Raw genomic sequence first — 27,368 nt, forward strand, 5'->3', positions numbered from 1 at the left:
GAAGAGCCTTGTGAAGTCATTGACAGCTCGTAGGGGCTCCCCACCTCCCTTCTGGGAGCCCCCGTCTTGCTGGAGATAGCCACAGTTCCTGACTCCCTCACAGTGGTCATAAACCCCCAGTAGTTCTTAGGGATGGTTTCTTTTCTCTCAAGTCCCATTTTACGTGGGCCACAAGCGAAATCTTGAATTGTTATTTCCCTCCATGTCCACACAGGGGCAGCAGAGGACCAAAAACTTCAGGTTTGCAACCAGTTGGTGTAGCTGCTGGCCGGGCATGCCCTCCTCCGTCTGCCAAGCTTAACATAGGTCCCTATTCCCAAACTCAGGGGTGTAGGAAATAATACCTTCGTTTTCAAACATTTCTCATTTCTCTATCAAGTCCCCATCGTGATGGGATCGAATACCCATGTTAAATCAACCCCAGCCTTAAATCCTACATTCAGGGGTTCGGGTTTTGCCTGGTTACCAAGGAGTTGGAGGAGAGGGAAGGAGGCTTGAGGTGATTGCTTCTTCTTGTAATCTTTCCAGGTTTGCCTCATTAGAGTGTAACAACGTCTCCTTAGTAAACTGATAAAAATTTAGACTCACCCACCAGAGAGAATAGTATGGTCTTTCTGTTCTCCCAGCTGCCAAACTGCCAGCTCCCACGTCCCTCCTTTTAAAAAAGACAAGTTCCCAGAGCAGAATATCTGCATGAGTAGAAGGAGACAGAAGAGAAAGTGAAAAATACAGGGAAGAGAAATTGCTCAATATGCCTGAAGAGCATATCTTACCCCAAAGTATAGAAACAGAATCTCAAAGCTGGAAGGTACCTTCCTAAATACTCCATTTCCAGCCTCCAACAAGGCATAAATAAATCGCCTGTTTAAAGTCTTTCGTGATCATCATCAGGCACTTGCTTCGACACCTTGGACACCTTTGATAGCTTCCACCCCATTTTACTAGCTCTCGACATGAAAAGGCTCTGATACTGTGCCTGCGTCACACAGTCCTGCTACAGTGGTAGTGAGATGAAGCCAAAAGATCTGGCAGCCCGGGCTCTGTGGCTCGGAGGGCCTTTGGGCAAGTCGCTTTGTCTCTTGCCCACCTACTCACAGGCCATAGTTCTGTCTGCTTCCACGGAGTTGCTCCGGGCATTTGATTAGATATGCAATACAAAGCTTGGAGCCCAGTCAGCATTTAATAAGTGTTCTTTCTCTTGCTGCGTCCCTCCCCGCGATTTGAAGCCAGCTCTCTGGTTCTCCTGTGTCCTCTTACTTTCCGCCGAGCAGCTCTGATTGTTTCCAAGAGTGCATTTGTCATGAGTTTCCTCCCCAGCCTTGCCACCGGAGGCATCTGATTGTGGCAACCAGCGCTGGTCTCTGTGCGTGAAGCTACACCTAGACGACAGGAGACCAGCAGGACCTAGTAGCTGGGACCTCAAATTTCTATTACCGTTGAGGGTCAAATTATTCTAAGGGGCAGAGTGAGGTCTTCCTTAGGAATGTGGATTCTAATCCAAATGCATCGAATCCCTGTCAGAACTAGGTGCAGGAGGACTCAAGAGTAAGTACAAATAACCCAGAAGTAACGCAGGCTCTCAGAAGGACTGTCAGTGTGACCTGACCAGTACAAAGTACGGTAGAGCTGGGACACCCCCCCCCCCCATTTTAGTCTAGTAGATAGATTACTCTTGAGGTAACCGCAGCCTCGGCTGTATTCCTGCAGTCTGAATCTGCCTCCCATAAATCCCCTGGAATTTTTTCAAGCTGAACAACTTGAGAATTTATTTCTAACTTCTGGTAGAAAAGGATAGTTACTAAAGTATATTTGACCAAAGATGATCTTCACAGAGGAGGTGGCATATTTTTATCATTTAACAAAGCCATGCTTTGCTTTGCTTAGGGAGTCTTCTGCCTTTGCAGATATTAAGACACCAGCTCATTTAATCCCCATAAAACCCCTGCGAAAGGTGTCATTGGCATTGCTGAAGAACAGGGAAATTGAGGTGAAATACTGTTCCCAAGGGCACACAAGCAGTAAATGTAAGCGTTAGGATTCAAACCTGGCGCTCTGGCCCCAGAAGCTGTGTGTGTGATCATCCTGCTTCTACGCCTTTGGTCCCTAACTCCACCATTTAAGGTTGTGTGTGTGTCTGTGTGTGTGTGTGTGTGTGTGTTGTGGGCCTATATGGTTGCAGGGAGAGAAGAGGCTGGCTACAGCCTGGCTGTTACACAGAAAGAATCAGTGCTGTCTTCCCAAGGGGCTGGCGATGTCTGCTGTCACAGCTGGGTCTTGTGCCACCTGCCAGAACCGACGTTGAACGTCCAGTCTCCCTAATCCTCTTCTTGGAAGAAGTTGACCATTTGAACCCAAGCAAAGGGGAAATGCACAGGAATAAGTGAGCCCTTGTTAGATTCAGCCTGTTCTTCCAGCCGGCTGGGCCTCGCCCCTCGGGAGCTGCGGCCCCAGTCAATCGTGTAATCCTGCTGCGCTCCTGCCCTTGCCGCCTCCAGCCTTGGCCTGTGCGATGTTGACTCAAGCCCTTGTGGCGAGCCCCAGAGCCTGGGCTGCCTCTGGAGAGAAGGAGGAATGTTTGCCCAGTCCGTCACCCCTGTAACTAATCCCAGTTGAGAAGCTCCACAGGGAGAGGAGCTAAGAGAGAACGGCTGCTCTGATCCCCTACGTAGCAGATGGATCTGCAACCAGACAGGCGGCTGAGAACTGTGTCTGCCGCATGGAGAGGGCTGGGCCCGGCTGGCTGCGCAGAAAGGCCTCCGCCAGAACAGGGTCTTACAAAGAAGGAAGCCTGGCCGGGGAGAACGAATCTGGTTGAGAAGAAAGACAAACCCGAGGCGCCTGGGTGGCTCAGTCCCTTAGGCGTCCGGCTTCGGCTCAGGTCATGATCTCACAGTTTGTGGGTTCGAGCCCCGCGTCGGGCTCTGTGCTGACAGCTCAGTGCCTGGAGCTTGCATCCGATTCTGTGTTGTCCCTCTCTCTCTGCCCCTCTCCTGCTCATGCTCTGTCTCTGTCTGTCTGTCTCTCTCTCTCTCTCTCAAAACTGAATAAACGGTAAAAAAAAAATAATAATAATAATAATAAATAAACAAATAAATAAAAACAAAAGGGAAGGAAGGGAGAAAGAGAGAGGAAAGGAAGGAAGGAAGAAAGAAGGAAGGAGGGAGGGAGGGATCCAGTTCATCATAGATTCCTCTCCCTAGAGCTTTTTTTGAAGATGGAGCAAAGATCCAAACGTTTAGGGAAGAGCCATGTTCATACCCTAATCCCTGGATCCTATGAAAATGTTACCTCATGTGGCCAAAGGGATTTTGCAGAGGTGATTAAAATACAACTTTGGGGGTGCCTGGCACAGTTGATGGAGGATGCAACTCTTGCTCTTGGGGTGGTGAGTTTGATCCCCATGTCGGGTGTAGAAATTACTTAAATAAATTAAAAAAAAAAACCAAAACTTTAAACTATAACCTTGCATGGGGAAATAACACTGGACTGTCTGGTGGGCCCCATGAACCCTGAAAATCAGAGAACCTCTTCACACTGTGGTGAGAGATTTGACATGGGGGCTGAACCTTCATTGCTGGCTTAGAAGACAAGGAAGGAGGCTGTGAACAAAGGAAGGCAGCTGGCTTCTAGAAGTGGGAAAAGGCAAGAAAACAGATTCTCCCCTGATCCTCCAGAAGAGAACACCGCCCTGCTGACTGGGCTTGATTTTAGCCCAGCGAGACCCATGTCAGACTTCTGATCTACAAAACTATAAGATAATAAATTCTCATTGGTTAAGCCATTCACTTTGTGGTGATTTGTTACAACAGCAATGAGAAACGAATATCAGCCCCTCAATTCTCCATGAAGACCTTTCCACGTGAGCATCTAACCACTGGTTCCAAATGCTGAGACTAATCTCCAGTATGTTTTTTTGTTGTTGTTTTGTTTTGTTTCAGCTGAGAGCTGGTGACACACTGTAGGGGGAGAAAGATTCATTTGGGAAGGGCTTTACATCAGGGGTAGCAAACTGGCAGCCTGACACATAAATTTACTAGCAGAGGGTATCTCATGATCTGTGCAACGGTTCCACGCCTGGGATTTCTAGTTCCTCCTAAACTTTTGAAAGGAACAGTGAACCTACATTTTCACATGACAATGGTGAGTAGGGGCTGTCCCGTTGGGATGAAGTAATACCTGCTCTCCAGGTCCTCACTCCCCATCACTATGTTCTTACACTGAGCCTGCTTCATTCAAGATCATTTGCCTACACACATGCGCCCCCAATATTTAGAGCAGCGCTTTCAACAATAACCAAATTATGGAAAGAGCCCAAATGTCCACCAACTGAGGAATGGATAAAGAAGAAGTGGTATATTACTCGGCAATCAAAAAGAATGAAATCTTGGCCATTTGCAACAACGTGGATGGAACTGGAGGATATTATGCCAAGCGAAATAAGTCAGTCAGAGAAACACAGATATCATATGTTTTCACTCATATGTGGAATTTGAGAAACTTAACAGAAGACCATGGGGGAAGGGAAGGGGAAAAAACAGTTTCAAACAGAGAGGGAGGCAAACCATAAGGGACTGTTATACAGAGAACAAACTGAGCGTTGATGGGGGCAGGTGGGGGAGAGAAGAAAATGGGTGATGGGCATTGAGGAGGGCACTTGTTGGGATGGGCACCGGCTGTTGTGTGCAAGCGATGAATCATGGGAATCTACTCCTAAAGCCAAGAGCACGTTAGCTAACTTGATAATAAATCATATTTAAAAAAAAAAAAAAAAAGATCATTTGCCTACAGCCCCTGTGGTAAATCAACCCTATCACGGTGTCTTAATATCTTACCAAGAAATGTGAGATATTCCTTATCCTAAGAAGCCCAGAGAAGTCCATTTTGCCTCATTTTTTCCCAATCTCCACCTCGACCCCTGCCATTCTTGGACTGTTCTGCTCGTGGGCAGTGGTCACTAGCCTGCGAAATGGCCTAGGATTGTTCCCTTGATTTGGCAGACATTTAAGTCCTCTGCCAAACTCTCATTTAAGCGTCTGGAAGCAGCCTGGGAGAACGTGGCTAGTACAGCCCGTCCCTCAGGAAGATCCCTTGGAAGCCAGTGGGGAGAACTTGAAAGTGACCTCGGGAAGCAAGGAGAGGAATGTTTATCAGCGACGTTCTGATGGTCTGCAGACTAAAAGAAAAGGACTCTCGTCCTCCTAGGCGACTTTCCTGGAGGCGGTTTGTACAGTTGAGAATTGAGGGGAGAGGCCTCTCCCTGCTAGTCTCTGGAGTTCCCTCACAAACTTGGTCAGGGCTGGGCAAGTCCACATTCACCACCTATGACCTTGGCAGAGCCTGAGTTCTTAATCCCAGTTGAAGCCAAAAATAGCCCAAAAAAGGCCGAGGCGAGAGGGGTGGTAGAAATATTAACCTGGGAGGAAGACAGGGTCAGCTTCAAGAATTTCCACACCCCCACCTGTGGGACTGAACACAAGGGTAAGGTGTATCGGCAACTTAGAGCACTCCTTCCCAGCTGCACAGCACCTTGGCCCCCGGCCCAGGGATGGGAGGACGCTCACTCACATTAGGAGAAAGGAGAGATGCGCCACGAGATCAGGAAAGGGTTAAAAGGAAGTGAGGAGAGGCCGGACACCTGGAGCAAAGGCTCAGGTAACCTCTGCCAAAAACACATGCATGTACAGCAAACTCCCAGCTGCCAAACAAGACAAGGCTGTGCGATCCGGCCCAGCTCAGGACACACAGGTGAATGATCACAACCTCAAAAATACCAGAAGTGGAGGGAATCCAGGAGAATCTCTCATTCTGTGACTTTTCTGACCCTGCCTCACAGAGCCCTGGCATTTCAAATAGCTTTTCATGGGGCCATCGATGGGGAGCAGGTGCAGGAAGAGAAACCCTATGGTGATTCAAACAGAGCAGATCTGTTTTTATTTCCTTATGTATGCAGTTTCCATTTTTAAATATTATTTAATAGGGCTGTCTGGGTGGCTCGATCAGTTGAATGTCCGACTCTTGATTTCTGCTTGGGTCATGATCCCAAGATGACGGGATCTAGCCCTGCATGGGGCTCCATGCTGAGCATGAAGCCTGCTTAAGATTCTCTCTCTGCTCCTCTTCCCTGCTTTCATGATCTCTCTCGAAAAAAAAAAAAAAAAATATATATATATATATATATATATACACACACACATATATATGTAATAAAAAGATTCTTCTCAAAAAAAAGGTTTGTAATCCACCAATCACTTTATTTTTTGTTTTTATTTTTTGATGTCTAGTTATTTTTGAGACAGAGTGCAAGCAGGGGAGGGGCAGAGGGAGAGGGAGACACAGAATACAAAGCAGGCTCCAGGCTCCAGGCTCTGAGCTGTCAGCACAGAGCCTGACCCCAGGCTCAGATTCACAAACCAGGAGATCATGATCTGAGTCGAAGTCAGATGCTTAACCAACTGATTCTTCATTTTATAAAGGAGAAAGCAGCCCTGGAGAGGTAACTAACCGAAGTCTCAGAGAGGACACAAACACCAGGACTTGGGTAGGGAGACACTACTCACAGACCATTCTCCACCTCTTCCTGTTATTAACAGAACCATCCTGAGCTTCAGCAGGACTCATGACTGTCCATCTAGAGACTCCATTTCCCAACATCCTTTGCAGATAGCTGGAACCATGTGACTAAGTTCTCACCAATGGAATGGGAACAAGAGTAATGCTCCATTTCTTACAGAGAAGACTCCGTCCCCCCACTCTTTCATACCTTCCCTTGGGGTTGAAACATAAGACACGTAGCTGGCAAGCCAGCCTCTAATGTATGAACAAGGAACACATCTCAGGATGAGCCAAGTAGCAAGAGAAAAGAGCCTGAGTCTCTGGATGGCTTTGTGAAGCAGAACTACCTCCTTGCCTTGTACCTCCTTTTCTTGGAATATTTACAAGACAGAAATAAACTAGAGTCTTTTGAGGCTCTGCATTTTTATGTCTCATTGTTACAATAACTGGCTGATTTATCTTTTGTTAAATAGCACGTTACCTCCCCCAAACTCAGTGGCTTCAAACAACAAACGTTTGTTGTCTCATCATTTCTGCGGGTCAGGAATTCAGGGGCAGTTTAACTGTGTGGTTTTGTCCCAGGGTCTCTCCTGCGGTTTGCAGCCAGGGTGCTGGCAAGCCCTGCAGTCACTTGACGTTTGACTAAAGCAAAAATATCTCCTTCCAAGTTCATTCCCATGGCTGTTATCAGAGACCTTCATTCCTTACCACACCGCTTTTGCATAGGTGACTGTCTTTTTGTTTGTTGGTTTTAGTTTATTTATTTTGAGAGAGAGTGTGGGGTGGGGGGAAAAGAGAGAGAATCCCAAGCAGACTCTGCGCTGTCAGACGCGGGGCTCAAACTCACAAACCGTGAGATCATGACCTGAGCCCAAGTGGGACACTTAACCGACCGGGCCACCCAGGCGCCCTGAGTGTCTTTGAAGGAAACTGCAGTACACTATTACGACCCAATCTCCAAAGTCAAGGGTGGTCACTTGTGCTTCATTCTACTTGTTAGAAGGTCCACAAGCCCAGCACCATCTCAAGAGAGTGGTAACCAGGCCCCACCTCTTCCGGGGAGGAGCATTCAAGAATTTGGGGACATACTTTCGAAACCACCACAAAGACCCAGCGTGTGTCCTAATTAATACACGAGACATACTGGCTGTTTGGTCCAATGCTGCTTCTCAGCCATGATACTTCATGATGTAGTTTGGTGGTGATAAGAATGAGCATTTACCGGGGGCTTGAGAATTGAGGGGAGAGGCCTCTCCCTGCTAGTCTCTGGAGTTATTTTGTTCTGTCATATGCCAAGCATTTATCGAATGTTGTTACTCATGTGACCCTCTGTGGTAGATTCTGCTACAAGGTGAGGAATTGAGGTGAGGAACTGAGGTGAGAGCTAAACCTGCTCTCTCTCTCTCCCTCTCTCTCTCTCTCAACAATAAATAAACATTAAAAAAATTTTTTTAATTTTTTAACGTTTATTATTGAGAGACAGAGAGAGACAGAGCATGAGCATGGGAAGGGCAGAGAGAGAGGGGGACACAGAATCTGAAGCAAGCTCCAGGCTCTGAGCTGTCAGCACAGAGCCCGACGTGGGGCTCGAACTCACAAACCTCGAGATCATGACCTGAGCCGAAGTCGGGCGCTTAACCAACTGAGCCACCCAGGCGCCCCAACATTAAAAAAATTTTTTTGAAAGAAATAAAAGTTTGGGGAAATGTGGGGTGCCTGGGTGGCTCAATCGGTTGAGCAACAAACTCTTAATTTTCACTCAGGTCATAATCTCACAGTTGTGGGATGGAGCCCTGCCTGGGGCCCTGTGTCAGGCTCTGAGCTAGGCATGGAGGCTGCTTAGGATTCTCTCTCTCCCTCTCCCTCTCTCTTCCACTCTCTCTCAAGAAAAGAAAAATTGGGGGAAATGTCTAACTTTGCCTAATTTTGAAGTATGTTATGTTCATTTGGGCTGAATTATCACTTTTTAAATTTTTATTTATTTATGTATTTTGAGAGAGAGAGAGAGTGAGTGAGGGCACAGGGGAGGGGCAGAGAGAGACGGAGAGAGAAAATCTCAAGCAGGCTTTGCATCGTCAGTGCAGAGCCTGACACAGGGCTCAATCTCATGAACTGAGAGATCACGACCTGAGCCGAAATCAAGAGTCAGGTGCCCAACCCACCGAGCCACACAGGTGACCCAATGATCACTTTTTAATTATCAGCATGGTTAGTGTTCTCTTCCAGACCTTAGGGCTGGATCAGGAGGACCACAGAAGAGAGACTCCCTTACTGAAGGCGAAATGGGACAGTCAAGTTTTCTGGCCCCATGCTCCTCCACAGAATGAGCTGTCTCTCCCCGAAGTGGTTCTCTAATGCTTGCAAGGCCTTAAAATAGGGGAACATGGGGTGTCTAAGAGGATGCTGGGGTAGGGAGGTAGGGATGAAGAGAATCTCCGGCTCCTTAAACGTTTTCCTGGAGGCTTAGTATTACCTTTCCCTCTTTCCACGGGAGATTTAGAAACATAATTCTACTTCAGCTTTCTCAAGTAACTTTGAATATATAATCCATCATCTTCTTTACTGTTTCAGTGTCTTCCTCCATAAAGTAACCAGATATATCTTCCTGACTCACAAGAGGGTAGGGGTCTGAACGCTCTGGATGGGGAAGTAGGGGTAAGTTACCTAAATTGTATTCACATGATGTGGGAAATCAGCTTGTCTTTGGTAAGACCTTCAGTCTAGAAAATGCTGGGAGACTGAACTAATCTTTTCAAGGATGTGTAAGACCAAAGCCTTTCAACCTGTATCTCTCAATCTAAGCCATCATCCGAGGCACAGCCCTCCTGGCCATCCCCAGGAGGGGTGAGGGTGAGAGGAGACTGGGAAGGGATGCATTGGGCTTCCCATATTGGAGTCCTTTAGTGCCTCGGGAGATCTTACTGAATGCTTAAAATATCAGGCTTAAAACATAAGTTGTTATAGAACATTCTGATGACTGTAATCATGGCCCTTATAGGTGTGACCTCAGATGGTCACTGTCCTGATAGACCAGGTCTTTCCCCATGAGAACTTGTGCTGTTCCTACCTTCAAGGTGTCTTCCCACTTTGGGGCTCTTTAAGAAGGGTGGGGAGAGGAGACATTCCTCACTTCTTGTCAATTTATCCGTCAAAGTTGGAAAATCTGTGCCCTACAGGGACCAACACATAGCAGGAACTCAATGCAGTCAGGCTCACCTATCGACACCTTCCCCTTGAGCCAATGTATAGAAAGAATTCTTGCATAATAATTATACACATTTTTAAATCATCAACACTGTCTGGAACATAGCTTAAATTGTATGGTAATTGATACACATGCTCGCACATACATCTATTCCAAAAGTACTTAGTGAACCAGACACTGGTCCTACAAAAGTGGTTCCTGCCCTTGAAAAATCTCTTTCAAGGAGGGCTCCCGTGAAGGGCTCAAATTTAGGAAATCACTGGAATTATCCCAATAATCCCACAATAGACCACATTTTACATGAGGTGAAAGAAATGCAGAGAGGGACAATGACAGTGGTGAGCCACCGAAGAGATGTATTTTCAGCTGAATCTTACAAAATGTCAGGCACAGAAAGAAAAAGGGCATTCAAACATAAGTGATGCCGTGTACGAAATCACAGTCAAGAAAGAATGTCCTATGTTTAGGGGACAACAGCAATAGCTTTGTGGCTGATGAATAGCATGTGAGCAAGAGAGTATTTGGCATTAGGAAGACAGGCAAAGGCCGGACTGAAACCATCTGAATGCCATACTCTACAATTTGACTTTACCCAGTAAGTAATGGGTACCAATAAAGGTTATCAAGCAAGAGAAGTAAAGGAGCAGATTTACATTTTAGGAAGATAACTCTGGGCCCAGCAGAGAGGACAGATTTGAGAGTGAGATCAGAGCATTATTTCTTTCAGCATAATTGCTTGAGAATTTGGCTGAGGAGGGCTGGGGGAAGGTGGAGACAAAGCATTCTGGAGCCCACCCTTTAACTACTGAATCAGAATCTCTGGGCTCCAGGCCTGGGAGTCTGTATATGTAACATCTCTAACATAAGTGATTCCTGTGGGCTCTAAAGTCTGGGGCAGAGACTGGAGTCAAAGAGGTCAGTTAGGAAGCTTTTGCAATTGCCCAATTAAGAGATGAAATGAGTTGGATCCGTACATGATTCCAATCCCCCAGACCAGCTCTTAAAGAAAAACAATTGTTATAAGACAATTACGTAATTAAGTGCTAAACTGTTTGTTGCATACTGCTGTGTGATCTCAGCCAAGTTATTTAATACCTTAACCATCATGCTTTTAAATGACAAAGCACTCATATGCATAATCTTATTTGAGTGTCACAAATTCCCAAGCGTTAGGGAAAGTGTTTATCACCTTCAATTAACAGATTAAGCTTAATTGGAAGATGAGATTGAGTCATTCTTATTTGTTTGCTTGCGTGTTTACTGTCTGTCTCCTCAGGCACTAAGAATCTCAGGAAGAGTAGAATCCTTCCGTCCCTAGGGACCTAGATGGGTCTCCGGTGTAAACAGCGCTGGGCACTAAGTAGGTTCACGGTGAACACATTCTGTATAAATGAAAGACAGAATGACAGACAGAAAAAAACAAGCGATGCAATGTCAGATAAAAAGAAATTATTTTGGACGGGGAATTAAAACAGTCTTTCTTCCAAGTGCTATTCAATACCTAGGTGGTTCTAGATGCTGAAGATACTGCCCTTAACGTATTGCCCACGTGGATTTCTGGATTTGATTCTGCTACTCTGGAGCATGGAGGCCTTGACAGATCTACCTTAAGCTTACTCTTTGGCTCCTTGTTTGTAAAATGAGGGGCTGACCAAACATGAGAGGACAACCCGACCTCTTTCCAGATCTCATTTTTGCAATTCATCTGCTTTACCCTCTTGCTTCAGTTCCCCCTTTAGCAGTGAGCGAAGGAACGTGCTGCTAGCCACCAGCCAGGACCGAGTCCTGGACCTCGGAGCAGAAATGTAACCCCTCCCTAGAACTGGCTTCTCAAAGAGCTATAGAAATACTAAACAGTAACAGCTCTGGAGGCGGAAAACAATGTGGTACTAATCCTTCGGTTTCCTCCAGGTCCCGGCGGAGGAGGCTGGCCCCCGCCTGCGCCAAGCTTCGCACCGCGCAGCTTGCTTGTCTTTAGAGTTAAGTTTCCCGAGGACCGGGAAGGCGAAAGGGGAGGCGCCCACTGTGCAAAGATGCTCTCCCCTTGGACGGGGGCGGGCCTGCAAATAATACCCGGGGCCAGCAGGAAGACTCTCATTGGCCCGAGGGCAGGTGACGGGCGGGGGGCGGAGTTTGCGGGGTGGGGGGAGTAAAAGGGAGGGGGGTGTGCGCAGCCCGTGTCAGTTTCGGAGTCCTGGCGGCTCACCTTCGCGCCAAGGATCCTGAGCCGAGGCTCCCGGTGAAGCTTTTCCCTCCTCTGCGAACCGGGCCCCCACCCTGTTCTGTAGCGCCCTGCATCTCCCCCAGCTCGGGGGCCCTTCCTGCATTTCCTCGGCGGTGCGTTGATTCTGGGGACTTTCTGTTTGTTTGTTTTCCCCTTTTCCCTCTTTGTTGCTCCGAAACCATTCAAGCCGAACCCCCCCCCCCCCCACCACCACCCCGGAGGGCGTTCGACTTGTGAAGAAAGGCGGCTGCCGCGGACAGCACCGGCCCCTCCTGCGGACCCGAAAGCCGGTGCGCCCACCCCGTCTGCCCTACCCGCCGGCCGCCTGCGTTCGTTCGCCGGAGGAAGCCAGCCGAGAATTCATTGATGCACCCATTCCAGTGGTGTAACGGTGAGTTCCCGGGGCGGGAGGGCGAGCGGACGCCCGGCCGGCCGCAGACGCGGAGGGGCGCAAGGCTTATGATCAGACGGAGGGCTCGTTCTTCCTCTTCAGCTAAGTTTGTCATGAAATGGGACGGGCGAGCAGGCGTCCTGGCGCCCAACGAGGCTCTGCACAGCGCGGAATTTGAAACAAAAAAATCAGGTTTAATTCCAGGGGCGGAACGTCTCTGAACGTGCGGGGGGCGTGGGAGCCGAGGGGTTCGCGGCCTTTGTGTGGCGCCTTAGCTCTTCTACCCCCTTCCCTTGCCTTTGTGCGCTCAAACTCTGGTCTTTGTTGTGGTTGTCGGAGGAGAATTAAATCCGCGCTCGGGCTGGGATCTCCTAGAGGGAGCTCAAGTTCCCGGCCTGGAACTTTGCAGGCTATTTTAAATATGTATACAATGCAGCGTGCGGGACGGTGCGCGGAGGCGGCTTCCTCTGTGCCTTTGTTGGCTTCTCACTGGCTGCTAGGGGGCTTTGTGCTTGAGGAAGATGACGGATTAAAGAGCGTGCCTTTATTGTATTGATAAAGCCTTGCAGATGTCTCAGCGCCCGGGTACCTTTGGGTGCAGAGTTAGGCCAGCAGGAGTCGTGCTCTCTGGCCCCAAGGCCACACTGTGGTACTAGCTTCTGAGCTGTGGTGGTGGCCGCACCCCCTTACCTAAGTCACCCCTCCACCCCATTCCCTACCCACCCGCCCTGGAATGATGCTAAATTCATCTCACCTGAGGCTTTTTTTTCTTCTTCTTTTTTTTTTTTTTTTTTTTTTGGTATTTCAGGTGATACAGGTTGGTTCTGACTCCTCACCCAAGCTATCTTAAAGGAGGGTCTTTCTGAGCGACTCAGTTAAAAGGTATTGGTGTTAGATACTAACGTTCCAATGGTTTTGGTGTTTTGACTGCGTAGTCCCAAGGCTTGGAGTTTCTGGAGGAGGTGTGTGGGGGCAGGGGGCCTTATCTCTGAGTGTGGTAGGCTGGGTAGTTACAAAAAGAAAAAAAAAAATCCATTCTTGAGGGCAGACCCCAGCCAGATCTTGGATTAATTATTTCAAGTGGCTTTTGTTTTAAGGCAGGGTTTGGACAGCATGTGTATGAACGTCCCCCAACCCCCTCTTCCTCTTGCTGGTAGGATCTAATTTCCTGAAAATGAACCAAGCTGTGTGTGATAGGCGGGCATTGAGGGACGGGGGGTGGGGAAGGACGGTGCATCCCAGCATCTGGGAAAGATTCCCGGCGGCTGGGAGGGGGAAGCATTTCCCAGACCCACCGATCTTTCTTGGCCAGCCTTCTCTTGACGTCATTCCAACTCCCAGCCTGCACACCACCGAGATGAGACATTCTGATGTCAAGGCTTTCATAGGTCAGCTGAGACAATGGAACAGAGACTTCGCAAGAACCAAGGTGGCTGGCACTTTATTCTGGCGCTCCTATTTTCATATCGGGTTTTTAGACCAGCAGAAGACTTGCTCTTTTTCTTTTCACTTCTTAAAGTGGCTGATAGATCCTCTGTTTTGACTCCAGTGAGGAAGCACTCCCTTCCCCCAGCCCCTTTGTGGAAAAATATCTGGAGGCTCTCTTTTCTGGGGTTGGTATTCTGCCCTTACAAGTGTTTCTCTCCTACAACTCTTTCTCACATAAAGTTCCAAGCTCACTGACTCCATCCTGGAAGCCCAGGGAAAGTCTGTTAGGAGAGGTAAGATGGTCAAGGTAAACTGATCAGAGGACCACTTGAGACCAGAGTGCAGATACATATCCTCTGTAATAGCCAGTGCTCTACAATTTCCCAGGACAGGAAACCAAATGGGGTTCTCTGGGACCCTAAAGGTAACCAGGATTCATCTCCTAAAAGGTGCATGGAGAGCCAAGACAGATCGGAGGTTAGACCTGCTTAGTGCATCAGTTGTTAGTGAGGTAGGGAGCCCAGAAGCAAGGGCTTCTTGTTGAGGATAATAAGGGTAGGAGCTAATTATTTAATCTTTCCAACAAAGTCTTTCAGGACAAGAACTACTTCTACGTTTTGTTTTCCCACAATGTCTAGGTCAGTGCATAAATCAGCCCTCGATTAATACTTGTTGGTTGGCTGGCCATTCATTAGCTGAGGGCAGTTTCTGGGCAACTTTCCCAAATATCACTCTCCTTACTTTGGGATGGGAGCTTTTGCCAAGGGTACCAGGTTGTCTTGAAAAATCAGGAGTTACTTATCTGCTAACTAATTAAGTGAAAGCAAGCCAAACACCAGGCTAGGCACTGGAGGAGCTACAAAAGTCCAAGTTGCTGTCCTGAGACTTGGGAGTATTCGAGCTTATTAGGACTTTGTCATTTCTGATCCCAGTATTCTAGTTGCGTCTCTATTGCCGTGCCTCCCTTTGTATGGCAGAAGCCTTTGTGTTCTCTTCATCCCTACACTGTAAAATCACCCCATGATTCCTTTTTTAATTTTTTTTTATCTTACGCGTCTATCATGGTACTTGTCATATAATCGATGTTCGAGTTAAATTAAGTTGATGCTTGGAATATTTGGGCAACATAACACAATACTAAGTATTCAAGAGCCAGAATGTGTGGTAGAGGCTGTGAGTACTGTAGAATTCAGGGAAGAGAGGGGTCACTGGAATATCATGAGGACCAGGCTTGGTGGGCGTCCAGAAGGGAGGGGGAGTTTCAGGCCGGGAAAGTTTCATGAACAAAGGTATGGAGGCAGGTGAGGACAGGTTGGACAAGAAATAGGAGACTGGTCTATGTTGGGGGATGCTGGAAAACTATGAGCAGTGGAGGTTGAGGCGACCCAGTGCGTGCATGTTTAGCAGCACTTAAAACCAGTCATGAGCCTGGGAAATACATAATGGAAACTGAGTGGGAGGATATGTCACACACATGGGCTAAAGTAGAGGAAGGACTTGACATCAATGAGGGTCTGGGGTGGGGACTTGGAATAGAACTGGTCCCGACATCTGAAAGAGGTTTGAAGGGAGGCTCATTATATGATCACTAGATTGATCTAGGGGATGACTGAGGCATGAGATGTAGGATGTCAAAATCGACTTCCGGTCCTTTCAGCCAGTCTTCTGCTGAATTGTAGCACTGGTAATTTTAATCTAGAATTCCCAAGTATATTAATGGGTCCTGGCTTCTAACCAAGCTGTCAGGCAGGTACTTAAAACCCATGTTGAAGACTTGGGTACAGAGGTCTTTGGAAACAAGCCTTCTTAGCTGTTTGACGTTAGACAATTTATTTAATGATTGAGTCTTTTTTTCCTGTAGAAAGGGTAAGTAAATTTCTCAGTGGCATTACAAAGATTAAATTGGTAGCGTGAGAATGTGCTTGGGATATTGCAAGATTCTAGTTTTCTCGTCGCCTCACTTTCTGAAATCTAAGAATTTTATTCTTGCCTTTTGGATCACGATAATATTTTGTCCTGGTTGCAGGACTAAACACTCCACCAGCTTATTGTTTCTATCCTATATTTTTTTCTTACTGTTAAACAGTACAGAACATTTACTAATTCTCAGAACGAGTACTCCCAAAATAGAGAGTGGCCCCAGGACTGGTTAATCCAGCAATTTCACGGACATAAATCATTTCTTTCCCTCTCCCTTCCGCCACCCTCGGCCATTGGCTTTATATTGAACTGCTTTCTTTCCAGCTCTAACTTGGCTGCCACCATTCCAATCTTTCCTGCTCTGGCAGAACTTGTCTTTGTTTCCTTGGCCAGAACCCTGTCACATACTTACCTCAACACCAAACTCTGGCAAGAGGCAGGTGACAACGATGATTGATAAGCCAATCAGGATTTACCCTCTGAGGATGCTTGGTCAGCCAATCAGGATTTACCCTCTGAGTCACGTGAGAAGGGGAAGCATCTGGTGGCTGGTCAGTGCTTCCCCGCTGCAGGTATAGGAATCTGATGAGGACCTTGTTAAAATGTAGATTCTGATTCATTCTGTCCAGGGTGGGCCGGAGATTTTGCATTTCTAACAAGCTCCAGGGGCTGCCAGTACTACTGTGGCACTGCTTTGAGTAGGAAAGGGAAGGGTGCCCAAAGTAAGCTGCACCCCCCCCCCCCATCTCTTTCTGGAACACTGGCCCAGCCTCAGGGTGAACAGTTTCTATTCTGGTCCTGGTGCAGCCTGTCTCCTGGAGCAGGTGGCTTAATAATGACAGATGACCTTTGCAACTGCACCTTGGCAATTTACAAAGTACATGTCTTACACCAGTTTGGGTCCTCTCTGCATTTTGCTTGTTTTTAAATGACAAAGTGAAGCTTAGATAAGTAAGTTCTTAAAGGTCACCTCTCTAGGGAGAGGCAGTGTTGGAACCCAAGTACCCATTTTCTCACCTACGGCTCTTCATTCTGCTACTGCACTAAATGAGCTTCTACGCGATGGAGTCGAGTTTCCCATTTGCTGAATCCTTGATCCCCTGGATGGGGATGCAGTTTTAAGTACTGTGTGTAGTATCCCATTTCACGGATCGCTGAGTGACCCAAGATAACGTAGCTAGTCAGTATCAGAGCTGGGTTATAAACTTAAGTGTTGGCATCAGAGAGGTTTAGGACCCCAGAGCCTGCCATTTCTCTGTCCGTCCTGCCTGACCTGAGTACCATCAGCCCCAGTGGTCAATTTCCAACTATAATGCTTTCCCTCTCCCTTTCTTTTCAGGGTGTTTTTGTGGCCTGGGCCTGGTTAGCACCAACAAGTCCTGCTCAATGCCACCCATCAGTTTCCAAGACCTTCCCCTCAACATCTACATGGTCATCTTTGGCACAGGCATCTTCGTCTTCATGCTCAGTCTCATCTTCTGCTGCTATTTTATCAGGTGGGTGGCACCCTGGGTGACCTGGGGCAGAGAGTCCAGGAAGAGGAGGCTGGGGGGTAGGGTGGGCCAAGTGAGATTACCACAGCAGTCCCTAACTTCCCACTGGGACCCCTGCTTTGAGGACAAGGCTCAGCCTGTCCTTCCTTGGGCCCCTGAGGCCTGGTGTTTCTATTTTCAGCAGCCTCTGGAGTTGTCCCAGAGCATATAAGGTCACCACTGGTTGGGCTACATCGCATCTCTTGGCCAGTTATTCTAGGGTGGCCTAGAATTACTATCTGACCAAGTAATATCATTGGTCATCCCTTAACCGTGTCTCCACTCCCCACGCGTAACCTCTGGGTGGCCGGGGATAGGTGGGCATCGGTTACACCAACGGCATGTTCCTCTGCCCTCCTGGGAAATCCTGCCGTCAGCCATCCAGATGCTAATATTAGCAAGCTGATGTCTGGAGAGCTGCGTGGTCTGCCTCGTAAGCTCTTCTTTTTTGATAGTGAGAAAAACCCTAAAAACGCCCCTTATTCTTACTGCGTGGAGATCCAGGGGAGGACTTGAGCATGGCAGGGCTAGCCAGGGAGGTGTTTCTTCACCTCCTGTTGAAAGACATGGGAATTGGTGGCTGGTTTTCTACCAAAAATTTAGGGCATGACTGGCATTTAGAGTTGAAATGAAAGTAGTGTTTCTGGCAAGGGCATACTGTTGGGATTGCCAGTTCCTCATTGTATGGGACTGTCCTGCACACTGGGGGATGTTGAGCATCCCTGAACATGCTAATGGTCTTTAGGGCCATTGTGATAACCACCCCCTACCCCCACCACACCTTACGAAATCTCTACGTAGCCAGCAGCTGGAGTCTTAAATCCTTTACATTAAAAGGAGGGACAGAGGAGTTCTGGCTTCCTCCTGAGATGTCTTGGTGGGTCTGAATGCTTTGCCCAGAGAAGGGGCTAGGGGGAGGCAGACACTCAGTCTCTATTCCTAAGGCTAGCAAGAGTTTCCTCTAAAAAAGGGGAAGGGCCCTCAGTGCCCCCAGTCAGCTACTTTAGGCCTCTTCTTTCTCAGAACTTTAAAAAAGTTCCTGGGACTGGAGTTTTCCACTTAAAAGTTGATGCAGAGAAGATCGTGGTGTATTTTCCCTCTTGTACAACCGAGCCTAACATTTGCATAAGTGGGAGTGAGGGCAGTTTTCTAGCATCTCCCCACCCCTTCCCCTTTCCCCAAGCCTACGTTTTCTTCCTCAAACACTCTGCCTTCCTGACCACCAGCCACCCCCATCTCCCCATACCGAGCAATTCATGCAGTTCCCGAGGGACTAAAGATGGAGACATACCAAATACCAAAGGTTTATATATGATACTGGGGGAGGGGTCTCCAAAAGCAGCTCTGGTATACACACACACACACACACACACACACACACACACACACACAAGCTGCAAAGGCAGTCAAGTGAAGAAAAATCTAGAAAATCACTCTGGGCCAGGATGTGGGTGACCAGGGTTCATTTCCTAACTCTGCCACTAATACGTGCGACCTTGGGTTTTAGTTCTTCTTTACCAAGTGCCTTCTTTGTGCCACACTATGGTTGGCATTTTGTGAAACACCCCTCCAGTTTCTATATTAGCCCACGTTGTAAATGAGGAAATTCATGCTCTGGCAGTTAAGAATTTGCCCAAGGTCCTATATCGAGGAAGATCCAGGGGTGGGCTAGCCCAGTGGTCATTAGCTAGAGTCTTTCAGATTCCATATGTTCACCTTCCCTGTCGGGTTCCCACTCCTTGAATGGAAATAAAAGGAACAGCTGCAGCATCCCTTAGCACCCCCATACGGCCCGAGATGGGGGTCCTGCAGAAGGACAGGCTGGGGAGCTAGATAGGGCTGATTTATTTTTGTCTGGCTGGAGTGGAAGAACAGAGCCATAACCACATGATACCAAAAGCTTTCCTGACTGCGGGCCGCTTGGCGCCACCTGTCCCTTCCGCAGTAATCTGCCCCTTCTGTCACCCCCACCTTCTGTCCTGCAGCCTGCCCAGAGTCAGCTGACCCCAGACTTTCATGGTTCCAGAGGCTCGCTGCTGTGTGGCAGCCTGTGGGTGTCTATATATAGAAAGACACACAGGCACAGAAGCCACTTCCTCTCCCCGCTTCTCAGTTTCCTCCATAGCCAAAATAGGCCCATGACCCCTACTCTCCACCTGGTGAGCTCATTGGCCAACGCCAGCCTCCTCTCCCCTGCTCCCCTCACCCGTTCTTCCCTGTTCCCCAGGAGCTGACCTCTGCCCTACACAGGATGGAGGGGCCAGTGAAGTACAAATAGGCAGGAAAGGAGCAATTATTTTCAGGACCTGGTGGCATTGTTTGCTCCAAAAGGGAAAAGCAGTGAGGGAGAGCCCGCTGGCAGTGGCTAGAAATGGTCTCATTGAAATCGGAGTATTTTTAGTAGCTTTGCTCACCCAACAGCTGAGAGGGCCACCTGTCCAAAGTAGCCGGCACTGCCTCCTCTGCTGGGATGTCCCAGGGGCTTTGCTTTTCTGCTTTGTTTCCCTTGCAACCTTATTGGGTCTCATCACAATGTATACCTTCCTGTTCTGGAAAGTCTGCATGCAGGGCGAAGGGGGTGGGTCTGCAGCCTTTCACTCTTCTGGTGGTACTGGGCTCTGAGACCCAGGCTGCTGGAGGATCCTTGACTGCGACCATCAAGTGGAGCCAGACAGACACAGGGGGTGAGGGTGGACAGGGGGCGCCCTGCGCATCCCAGGACACAGCAAGCAGAAAGGCACGGCACACCCTACCTGCATAGAGCCATGTTGCAGGTGAGGTGGTTGAGACCCCAAGGATGTGTGGCATCCTCTCATTCTCGGGGTTAAAAAGCAGGCCCCTCACCACTTCCTTATTTACTCTTCGGCATCCCCGCGACAGCGACGGTGACTGCCTGAGAATGCGGCTGTGAGCGCTTTGACCGTGAGAACACTTTTTTGCTTCCCCAGCTTCATTCAGTGTCAGCCAGGTGACAGTTGTTCGTTGAAGCTTTGCATGCACCCTGCACCGCCCGTCTTGTTTGGAAGCGGGCACAGAGATGCATGCATCTGAAAAGCTTTCCCGGACTGAGGAGTTCTCTGAGTAAAGGACGGAACAGTGGGAGTCCTGGCTAGGTCTTTGGCCCAACCCTCCAATGACCAGAGACCCTCCAGTGGATGTGCTGCCCTGGGACTTAGCCCTATGGTGCAGGAGTCAACCTGGACTGGAGTTCTTTTTTAAGATTTTATTATTTTTTTTTTAAGTTTATTTATTTTGAGGAAGACAGAGACAGCATGAGCGGGGGAGGGGCAGAGAGAGAGAGGGAGAGAGAATCCCAAGCAGGCTCCGCACTGTCAGCACAGAGCCCAATGAGGGGCTCAAACTAACCAAACCGTGATCATGACCTGAGCTGAAACCAAGAGTCAGACGCTTAATGGACTGAGCCACCCAGAGGCCCCTTAAGATTTTTTTCAAGTCCTCTCTACATCCAACATGGGGCTCAAACTCCCAATCCTGAGATCGAGAGTCACATGCTCCACCACTGAGCCAGCCAGGTGACCCTGGACTGGAGTTCTTAAGAGTCTCCAGGCACCCGGCCTCCCAGGGCCCTGACTTGTGCTAGGAACAGTGGAGATAGCTGGGAGCCAGATCGAGATCTGCCCCCCGACTGTGCTTGGGGCATGGCTCTGCTCTGCCCCTCATTCCGCACCTTCCGCTGTTCTATTCAGCTTCTCCACAGTGCCTGTGGCACAGGCACCTTCTTACCTTCTCGTTGAGGCTCCTGATTTGAGATTCGCTTCCTCTGACTCCTGTCAGCCTTCTTGTTCTGCAAAAGGACAAACATTTGGGGCTTTGGAAGTCACACAGTCTCTTTCTTAATTACCCCCACTCTACTGTGCAAAAGCCGCCACAGATAATATGTAATATTTAATTATTATCACGTGCACACATGCGCTCTCTCTCTCTCTCTCTCTCAAAAATAAACATTTAAAAAGTTAAGAATAAAAATCAGTCTTAGCTCATAGGCTCTATTGAACAAGTGGCCCTTAGGCCATCGTCCGCCACATCTATTCTAACTTGACGGGTTTCTGATGTTTCCTTCCAATAACGCAGATCTGGCAGAAGTGCTCAGTGGAGAGAAAGCCCCATGTGGCTCCCAAGTATAGGAGGACACAGAGCCACCTGCTTAATTTGGACAGTTTCTCTCCCTGCAAATAAAGAAGCATCAATACTGCGTAATCGTGATCCTAGCCGTTCGCTGTAGGCTTGTTGATGAAGATCGGGTGTTTCCCAAGGGATGTGGTCTCCTTCTCAGGACGATGGTGTGTCCCACCTAATAGGCGAAAACAGGCCACACTGTTAAAGCGCTCAGGCCCTATGCTCTGATAGACTGATTCAAATCCACCTCTTGCTGCCAACTAGCGGGAGGTTTGGGCGAGTTACTTCTTTGGACTCCATTTTCCTCATCTGTAAAAAGGAGGGTTTCTCACAAAGTATGTGAAAATGGTAACACAGGGATGGGTGCACATCAAGTCCTCGATACAACCGCTGCGTTATTGCCGTTAGTAACAACGCACTGGGTTTTGGCTATTGAGTTAGGTTGTGTGCAGGCCACCAGCTGGAAACTGAAGAGAAGAAAACAAAGAGGGCATCCTCAGTGTTTGCCTAGGTGCTGTGAAGGGGAGAGTGTGCTTTGGTTCAGAATATTAGTGTTCCCCTGGGTGGAAAATTCCCCAGAGTCAACAGAGACTCACTTACACTGCTACCCTGGCTTAATGGCAAGATCCCTTGTAAGAATATCTAACTTCTGTATACTCAGGAAGCGGAGTGTTGACCTCTCGACTTGGGGGGCCTGAGGAGACTGACTTTCTGGGAAACAGCAGGGAGTACAAATGAATAATTCTGCCAGAATGTGCTCTGCCAGAATTCCCCGATCTGTGGGACCGGATGGTAAGTTTTGAGGCTGTTGTGGCTGAGTAAGAGTCTGAGTCCTTAATCAACTCTGGGCGACCTGCACAGGTCCAACCACACCATACTCCATGGCTTCTCCAGGACAAGACGCCCCTCTGAGGAGCAGCCTCTCCGCCCCCAGAAGAGGGCCCACGCAGCCTGCCTGCCTCTCTCACTCTGAATGGCTCTAATTTGTACAAAGGCATGGTAACCTCTCCTTTCTCTCTCCCCTAGCAAACTCCGGAACCAGGCACAGAGTGAGCGATACGGCTATAAAGAGGTAAAGTGCTACATCTTTCTTTCTTTTAAAAACATTTTTTTCAATGTTTATTTTTGAGAGACAGAGACAGAGGGTGAGTGGGGGAGGGAGACACAATCCGAAGCAGGCTCCAGGCTCCCAGCTGTCAGCATAGAGCCCGACGCGGGGCTTGAACCCACGGACTGTGAGATTATGACCTGAGATGAAGTCAGACGCTTAACCGACTGAGCCACCCAGGCGCCCCAAGTGCTACATCTTCCTGTGAGACTTCCTCTCTGCTACCTGCCCTGCTAGAGAGAGGATAGGCAGCAAGCAAGCTGAACCCCCTCGGCCTCCCTGCTGGCTCCCCCTGGCCAGTGCTTTGTACCGTCCTCGAGTCTGGCCTGGCCCGGCCCAGGCAGTGGCCAAGCCCTCCCCCTTCACCAGAGGAAGAGGAAGACACGCCTGTGCGGGGCTGGGGATTCCCTTGGCTGGATGATAGCACCTGGCCCCTGTGCTTGGCTTCTTCTGACGCCATGCCTCCTCTCTCCTTTTCAGGTGGTGCTTAAAGGTGATGCCAAGAAGTTGCAGTTATATGGGGTAAGTGTCCTGGGCCAGGGTGCAGGAGGGCCCTGGCTGGCAAGGCAGACAGCACCCTCTCCAGCTCTCAGCCAGGGCCTTTCAGGAACTTATCTCCTTGGGCCAAATAAATGTGACTCATTCCAGTAGGTAATCCGTGTATGGAATTCATTATGTCTGGAACCGGCGCAGGCAGAAAACATAACAGGATCGTGGAAGGGTTGGAATGAGCGAGGACACGTGGCCCCGGAAAGGCTGCTGTGCATCATGTTTAAGGGGAGGATGGGTCTACCTCTCCACGCCAGATCCCAGCTACCCTTCCCTGCTTCTAGGTCTCCCGTCTTGGTTTTTCACTAAAGAAGGCCCTTTTTACCCTTACACATATACTCTGTCCTGGCAGACTGTGGACCTGACCAGTGCATCTAGCCCTGCCATTCTTGCCTGTTTGCTCTCCAGTCCCCTGCCCCAAGCAATACTGCCACTCTTTGGGTCCCATCAACACAGACTCTTTAGGAGTGGGCTGTTGCCTCTTCCTTCCCTACTTGTGCCCATGAGATCATCTAACTTTCTCAAGACTTCTGTCCATAACCACAGACACTTGTGCACAGGATGTTTGTGGTGGTTGGGCACCAGGCGGACCCACGGGGATCGCGAGACATGAGACAGCCTAGGAATGCTTCATTTTATCCCTCTTTGATGTGTGCTATCACATCTCAGCAAATTCAGTGTTCCCTGAGCCCTCCTTGAGAGGGAGAATTCAGCTGTGATCAAGAAGTTAGTCCAGAATTACAGAAAGCTAGAGTCCAAGAATATGAACTGAACATTATACCCCCATTTTTACCTTTAGATATAGATGCATGCCTCCTTGCAAAATGTACTAGGCTAGAAAGGTTTAAAAAATACTCCTCTAGAACACTTACGGTCAATGGAAATTTCTGTGATGATAGAAATGTTCTATATCTGCCCTGTCCAGTATGGGAGCCACCATGGCCACATTGTGGTTACCGAGCCGCTGAAATGTACCTAGTGCAACTGAGGAACTAAACCTTTAATTTCATCTTCCTTTGGTCTTGTGAACAGTCTGGTGTGGTTAGTGGCTACCCTATGACTCAAGTTTCCGTGGCTAATCAGGAAACTGGGTTAGAGCTTTGTTTTCTTGGATGGGGATGAGCTGATGGGTGAATGCGGTTCTTCCCCAATCTCCTCTCACACCTTCCCTTTCTTCCCACAGCAGACCTGTGCAGTCTGTCTGGAAGACTTCAAGGGGAAGGACGAGCTAGGTGTGCTCCCATGCCAACATGCCTTTCACCGGAAGTAAGTATCCACCGTGGGGGACGTGTGTCCAGGGGATACCTTTTGAAAGGAATAAGTAGGGAGCGTCTTCGAGAACCTGTAATCCCTACCCCCTCCCATCTGTCCCTTGCCAGCGATGCCTGACATCCTGTCTGGACACCAGGCAAGCCGGAGGGGTTGGACCGGGGCAAGGATGGAGGTGTTGCTGTTCGGAGAAGCAGCTGGGCTCTCTGAGTGAGAGACACGTGGAACGGGTTGGGGGTCTTAGGGGAAAACTGGTCTTCTTCCGCCCACAGGTGTCTGGTGAAGTGGCTAGAAGTACGCTGTGTCTGCCCTATGTGTAACAAGCCCATTGCTGGGCCCTCAGAGGCCACTCAGAGCATTGGAATCCTATTGGATGAGCTGGTGTGAATGCTGCCTCTACACCAAGGCCTGGAGAAGACCGCTTGCCTCATGGGTGCCTGGCCCCTCCGCACAGCTACGGGTGAACAAGACTGGTGGGTGGTGACTGATGTGCTTACCTGAAGGGGCAGTAATGCAGGGCTGGGCTCCCACCATCAGGGGGAGGCCTGAGTCGCCCCACCTTTCTGCCTCCTGAAGCCTTCTTCAGCTACTCAGCACTGCTGCTGAGCACTTCAGCTACTCAGCACCTGCTACTCAGCACTGGCGGTGTCACCCATCAAGAACGCTGTATCCTGGTACCGGACTGTCTACCTGCCTGTCCCTGTGGGGGAAGCTGGGGAAGGCAATCCACCCCTATCTGGCCGAGAACTTGGAGTTCACCCCTTAGGAGGACTGGCTGCCCTGACCTAGAAGAAGGGAGGAGATGGGCCCTGCCCCACCTGTAACCTGCCTCCCCTCTTCGCTCCTTCCACAGGAAGGGGAGAAGGGGAGGAAGGAACCATCAAGGAACCAAGTGCCTCCAGTGCAAGCGAGGGAGGCTCTGTAGGAAATCAGGAAGAACAGGGACACGGAAAAAGGAAAGTCAATGTTTACATGGGGCCTATGGAAATAAAGGCTTGGCCTGTAGGCCTGCTGACCACAGGGTAATGGGGGGCAGATGCCTTCCCTCTGCTAGGATCTGAGGTGCTATCCATTCACTGTCTTCCTCAGCTGATCTCAGAGCGTCCTATTCCGTTTTGGGGTTATAGTACCCCTCCAGAGGAAGGGCTTATTTTACACTCAAATGAATTCCCAGGGGCTTTTTCTAAAGGAGCAAAAGGGGCCTGGGGATGGGGGTGTCTGAAGGTTAAGGTGGCAACAGATACCTTCTTCCCCTTTGTAAATAGTATTTTTATACTTCATCCTCACCATCTCAGGCTTTATACATGGAATCCCCTGAATGGAGGGGGTGGGGTTTCCTCTCTCCTCCTCCCCCCACAGAATAGGTGAGGGTGGGAGAAAGGTATGTATTTAAAGAAAATTAAATTTAATAACAAGTTTCTCTTTTTGCGTGTGGTTGTGGCCTGTGTCTCTTGGCCCTTTTCTGCCAGCAGAGGAAACAAGTTCTCTACCCGCCTCTCGCTTCTCCATACTCAGGGCACACTATGTGCACAAAGGTTCCTAATTCTTAAAAAAAAACAAAACTGATATCAGGTTATTACCCATATAACATAGGGCTCACATCAGTGTACTTTAAGACCAGATTAAAAATATTCTAAAGGCAGGCTTAAAGAAAGTTGATGTATGTCACCCAAGTGTGTGACAGGATGCTGAAATTCCAAAGACTTGAATAGCGTCCTATGTTTAATTCAAGCAATTGTGCTCTTAGCACAACTAAAGGTCAAGGTTGCTACCATAGAGGCTTGATCTCTTTCCCTTATTAAGCTTTTCTCTTGCCTACTCGCTGACCATTATGGACACATGCTACCCACTGAACCCACATCTAGAAGTGTTGGCATTAACGAATGTATGCCCCTCTGTGCGCTCAGATCTTGTACCCACACCCTCCAGCTTTGCTCTCAGTGTCTCAAGGGAGCGTGGAACCAATAACAGATACGCAAAATGGATTATGAGGGCCGTGAACAATGTTCTTGGGCATCACAGCATGGAGCCGGTGGGCCGCGGTTGACCCTTGTCAGTGGAACACGGCAGTGGCCAATGGTCGTCCCAGGGGAGCAGGCCCTGGGCACAGTAGGAATATTTGTTGAGCGAAGTCTAATGTAGCCGTGGGTCATGGATGTGCAAGAGCCGCCCATGCACCCAGAGGAGCCAGGCCTAAAGGGCAGGCGTGACCCCCTCCCTCCCCCGCAGTTGTGCCATGGAGGCTGTCGGCACACCGGGTGCTCGTGCTTGACAGACCCGAGGCGGTCCTCGTGAGGTTGTCAGCACCTCTCCTTTGCCCAAGGACCTCCTCCACACTGGGCATAACCCCTGCTCCCTGCCTCTGCCCCCTCCTTGTTGTTTCCAACCCTACAAAGTCTGGTCTTTTCCTCATCGGGCACCCGTTCTAGTCCTGCCAGTTTCAGTGTGCAGAATAAATGTATTTCCTTAGCAAAACAGACCCTCCCTCTAGCTCCTGCTGCAGCCTTATGGTGGAGGCAGGTCTGGGACGAGGGGGGAAAGGTGGTCTAACAGGTTGGCTTCACCATCTACATGCTCCTACCTTGCCGTCTCCCCTCCTCTTAGGGAGAATTTACCAGTGCTGGCATATTCTGATTAGAATGTTGGGACTAAAATGTGTTTACAAAATTGAATGGCATTGTCCTGACGTCAAAATGACGGGGTAAAAATGCCTCGGAGCTAGGTAGGTGGTACTACGGTGCGCAGCGGCGAACACGCACTATGTTCTCACTGATCAGACGGGAATGGCAGTAACCAGTCACAGTCCCAGCCCCAAATTCATGGTCATTAGTGTGGTCTTGTTTCTCAGCGCAATGTGTCCAGATCACCTGGGCTAGACACTGCCACGTGCTGGAAGGCAAGACATTCCTTGCGTTGGGAAAGCAACGGTGTGTTTTGGGTGAGCAAGCTCACCCGTGGGGAGGGGATACATGAGCTGAATCCTGAGGTACTATCCTGGATAAAAGCACCCCAGGGATTAACCAGCCTTGTGGGGGTCAGAGAGTGCACGCGAG

The 27,368-nt window shown here is 49.0% G+C and overlaps 1 protein-coding gene across 2 annotated transcripts; it reads left to right on the plus strand.

The window, feature by feature from the left end:
- The first annotated feature begins 12,180 nt into the window (after positions 1 to 12,180).
- Positions 12,181 to 25,710, plus strand: RNF122 (ring finger protein 122). 2 transcript variants are annotated; one of them, XM_007097185.2, is made up of 6 exons: positions 12,181 to 12,372; positions 17,060 to 17,216; positions 22,416 to 22,461; positions 22,978 to 23,019; positions 24,230 to 24,312; positions 24,588 to 25,710. In XM_007097185.2, the coding sequence occupies exons 1-6, from the start codon at positions 12,348 to 12,350 to the stop codon at positions 24,700 to 24,702; spliced, it is 468 nt and encodes a 155-aa protein (XP_007097247.2). In that variant the 5' UTR covers positions 12,181 to 12,347; the 3' UTR covers positions 24,703 to 25,710. The 2 variants fall into 2 exon arrangements, with proteins under 2 accessions (XP_007097247.2, XP_042839448.1); XM_042983514.1 differs by lacking the exon at positions 12,181 to 12,372 and adding an exon at positions 13,180 to 13,254.
- Positions 25,711 to 27,368: the final 1,658 nt, after the last annotated feature.

This window comes from Panthera tigris, chromosome B1, assembly GCF_018350195.1.
Source record: "Panthera tigris isolate Pti1 chromosome B1, P.tigris_Pti1_mat1.1, whole genome shotgun sequence".
NCBI classification, from domain to species: domain Eukaryota; kingdom Metazoa; phylum Chordata; class Mammalia; order Carnivora; family Felidae; genus Panthera; species Panthera tigris.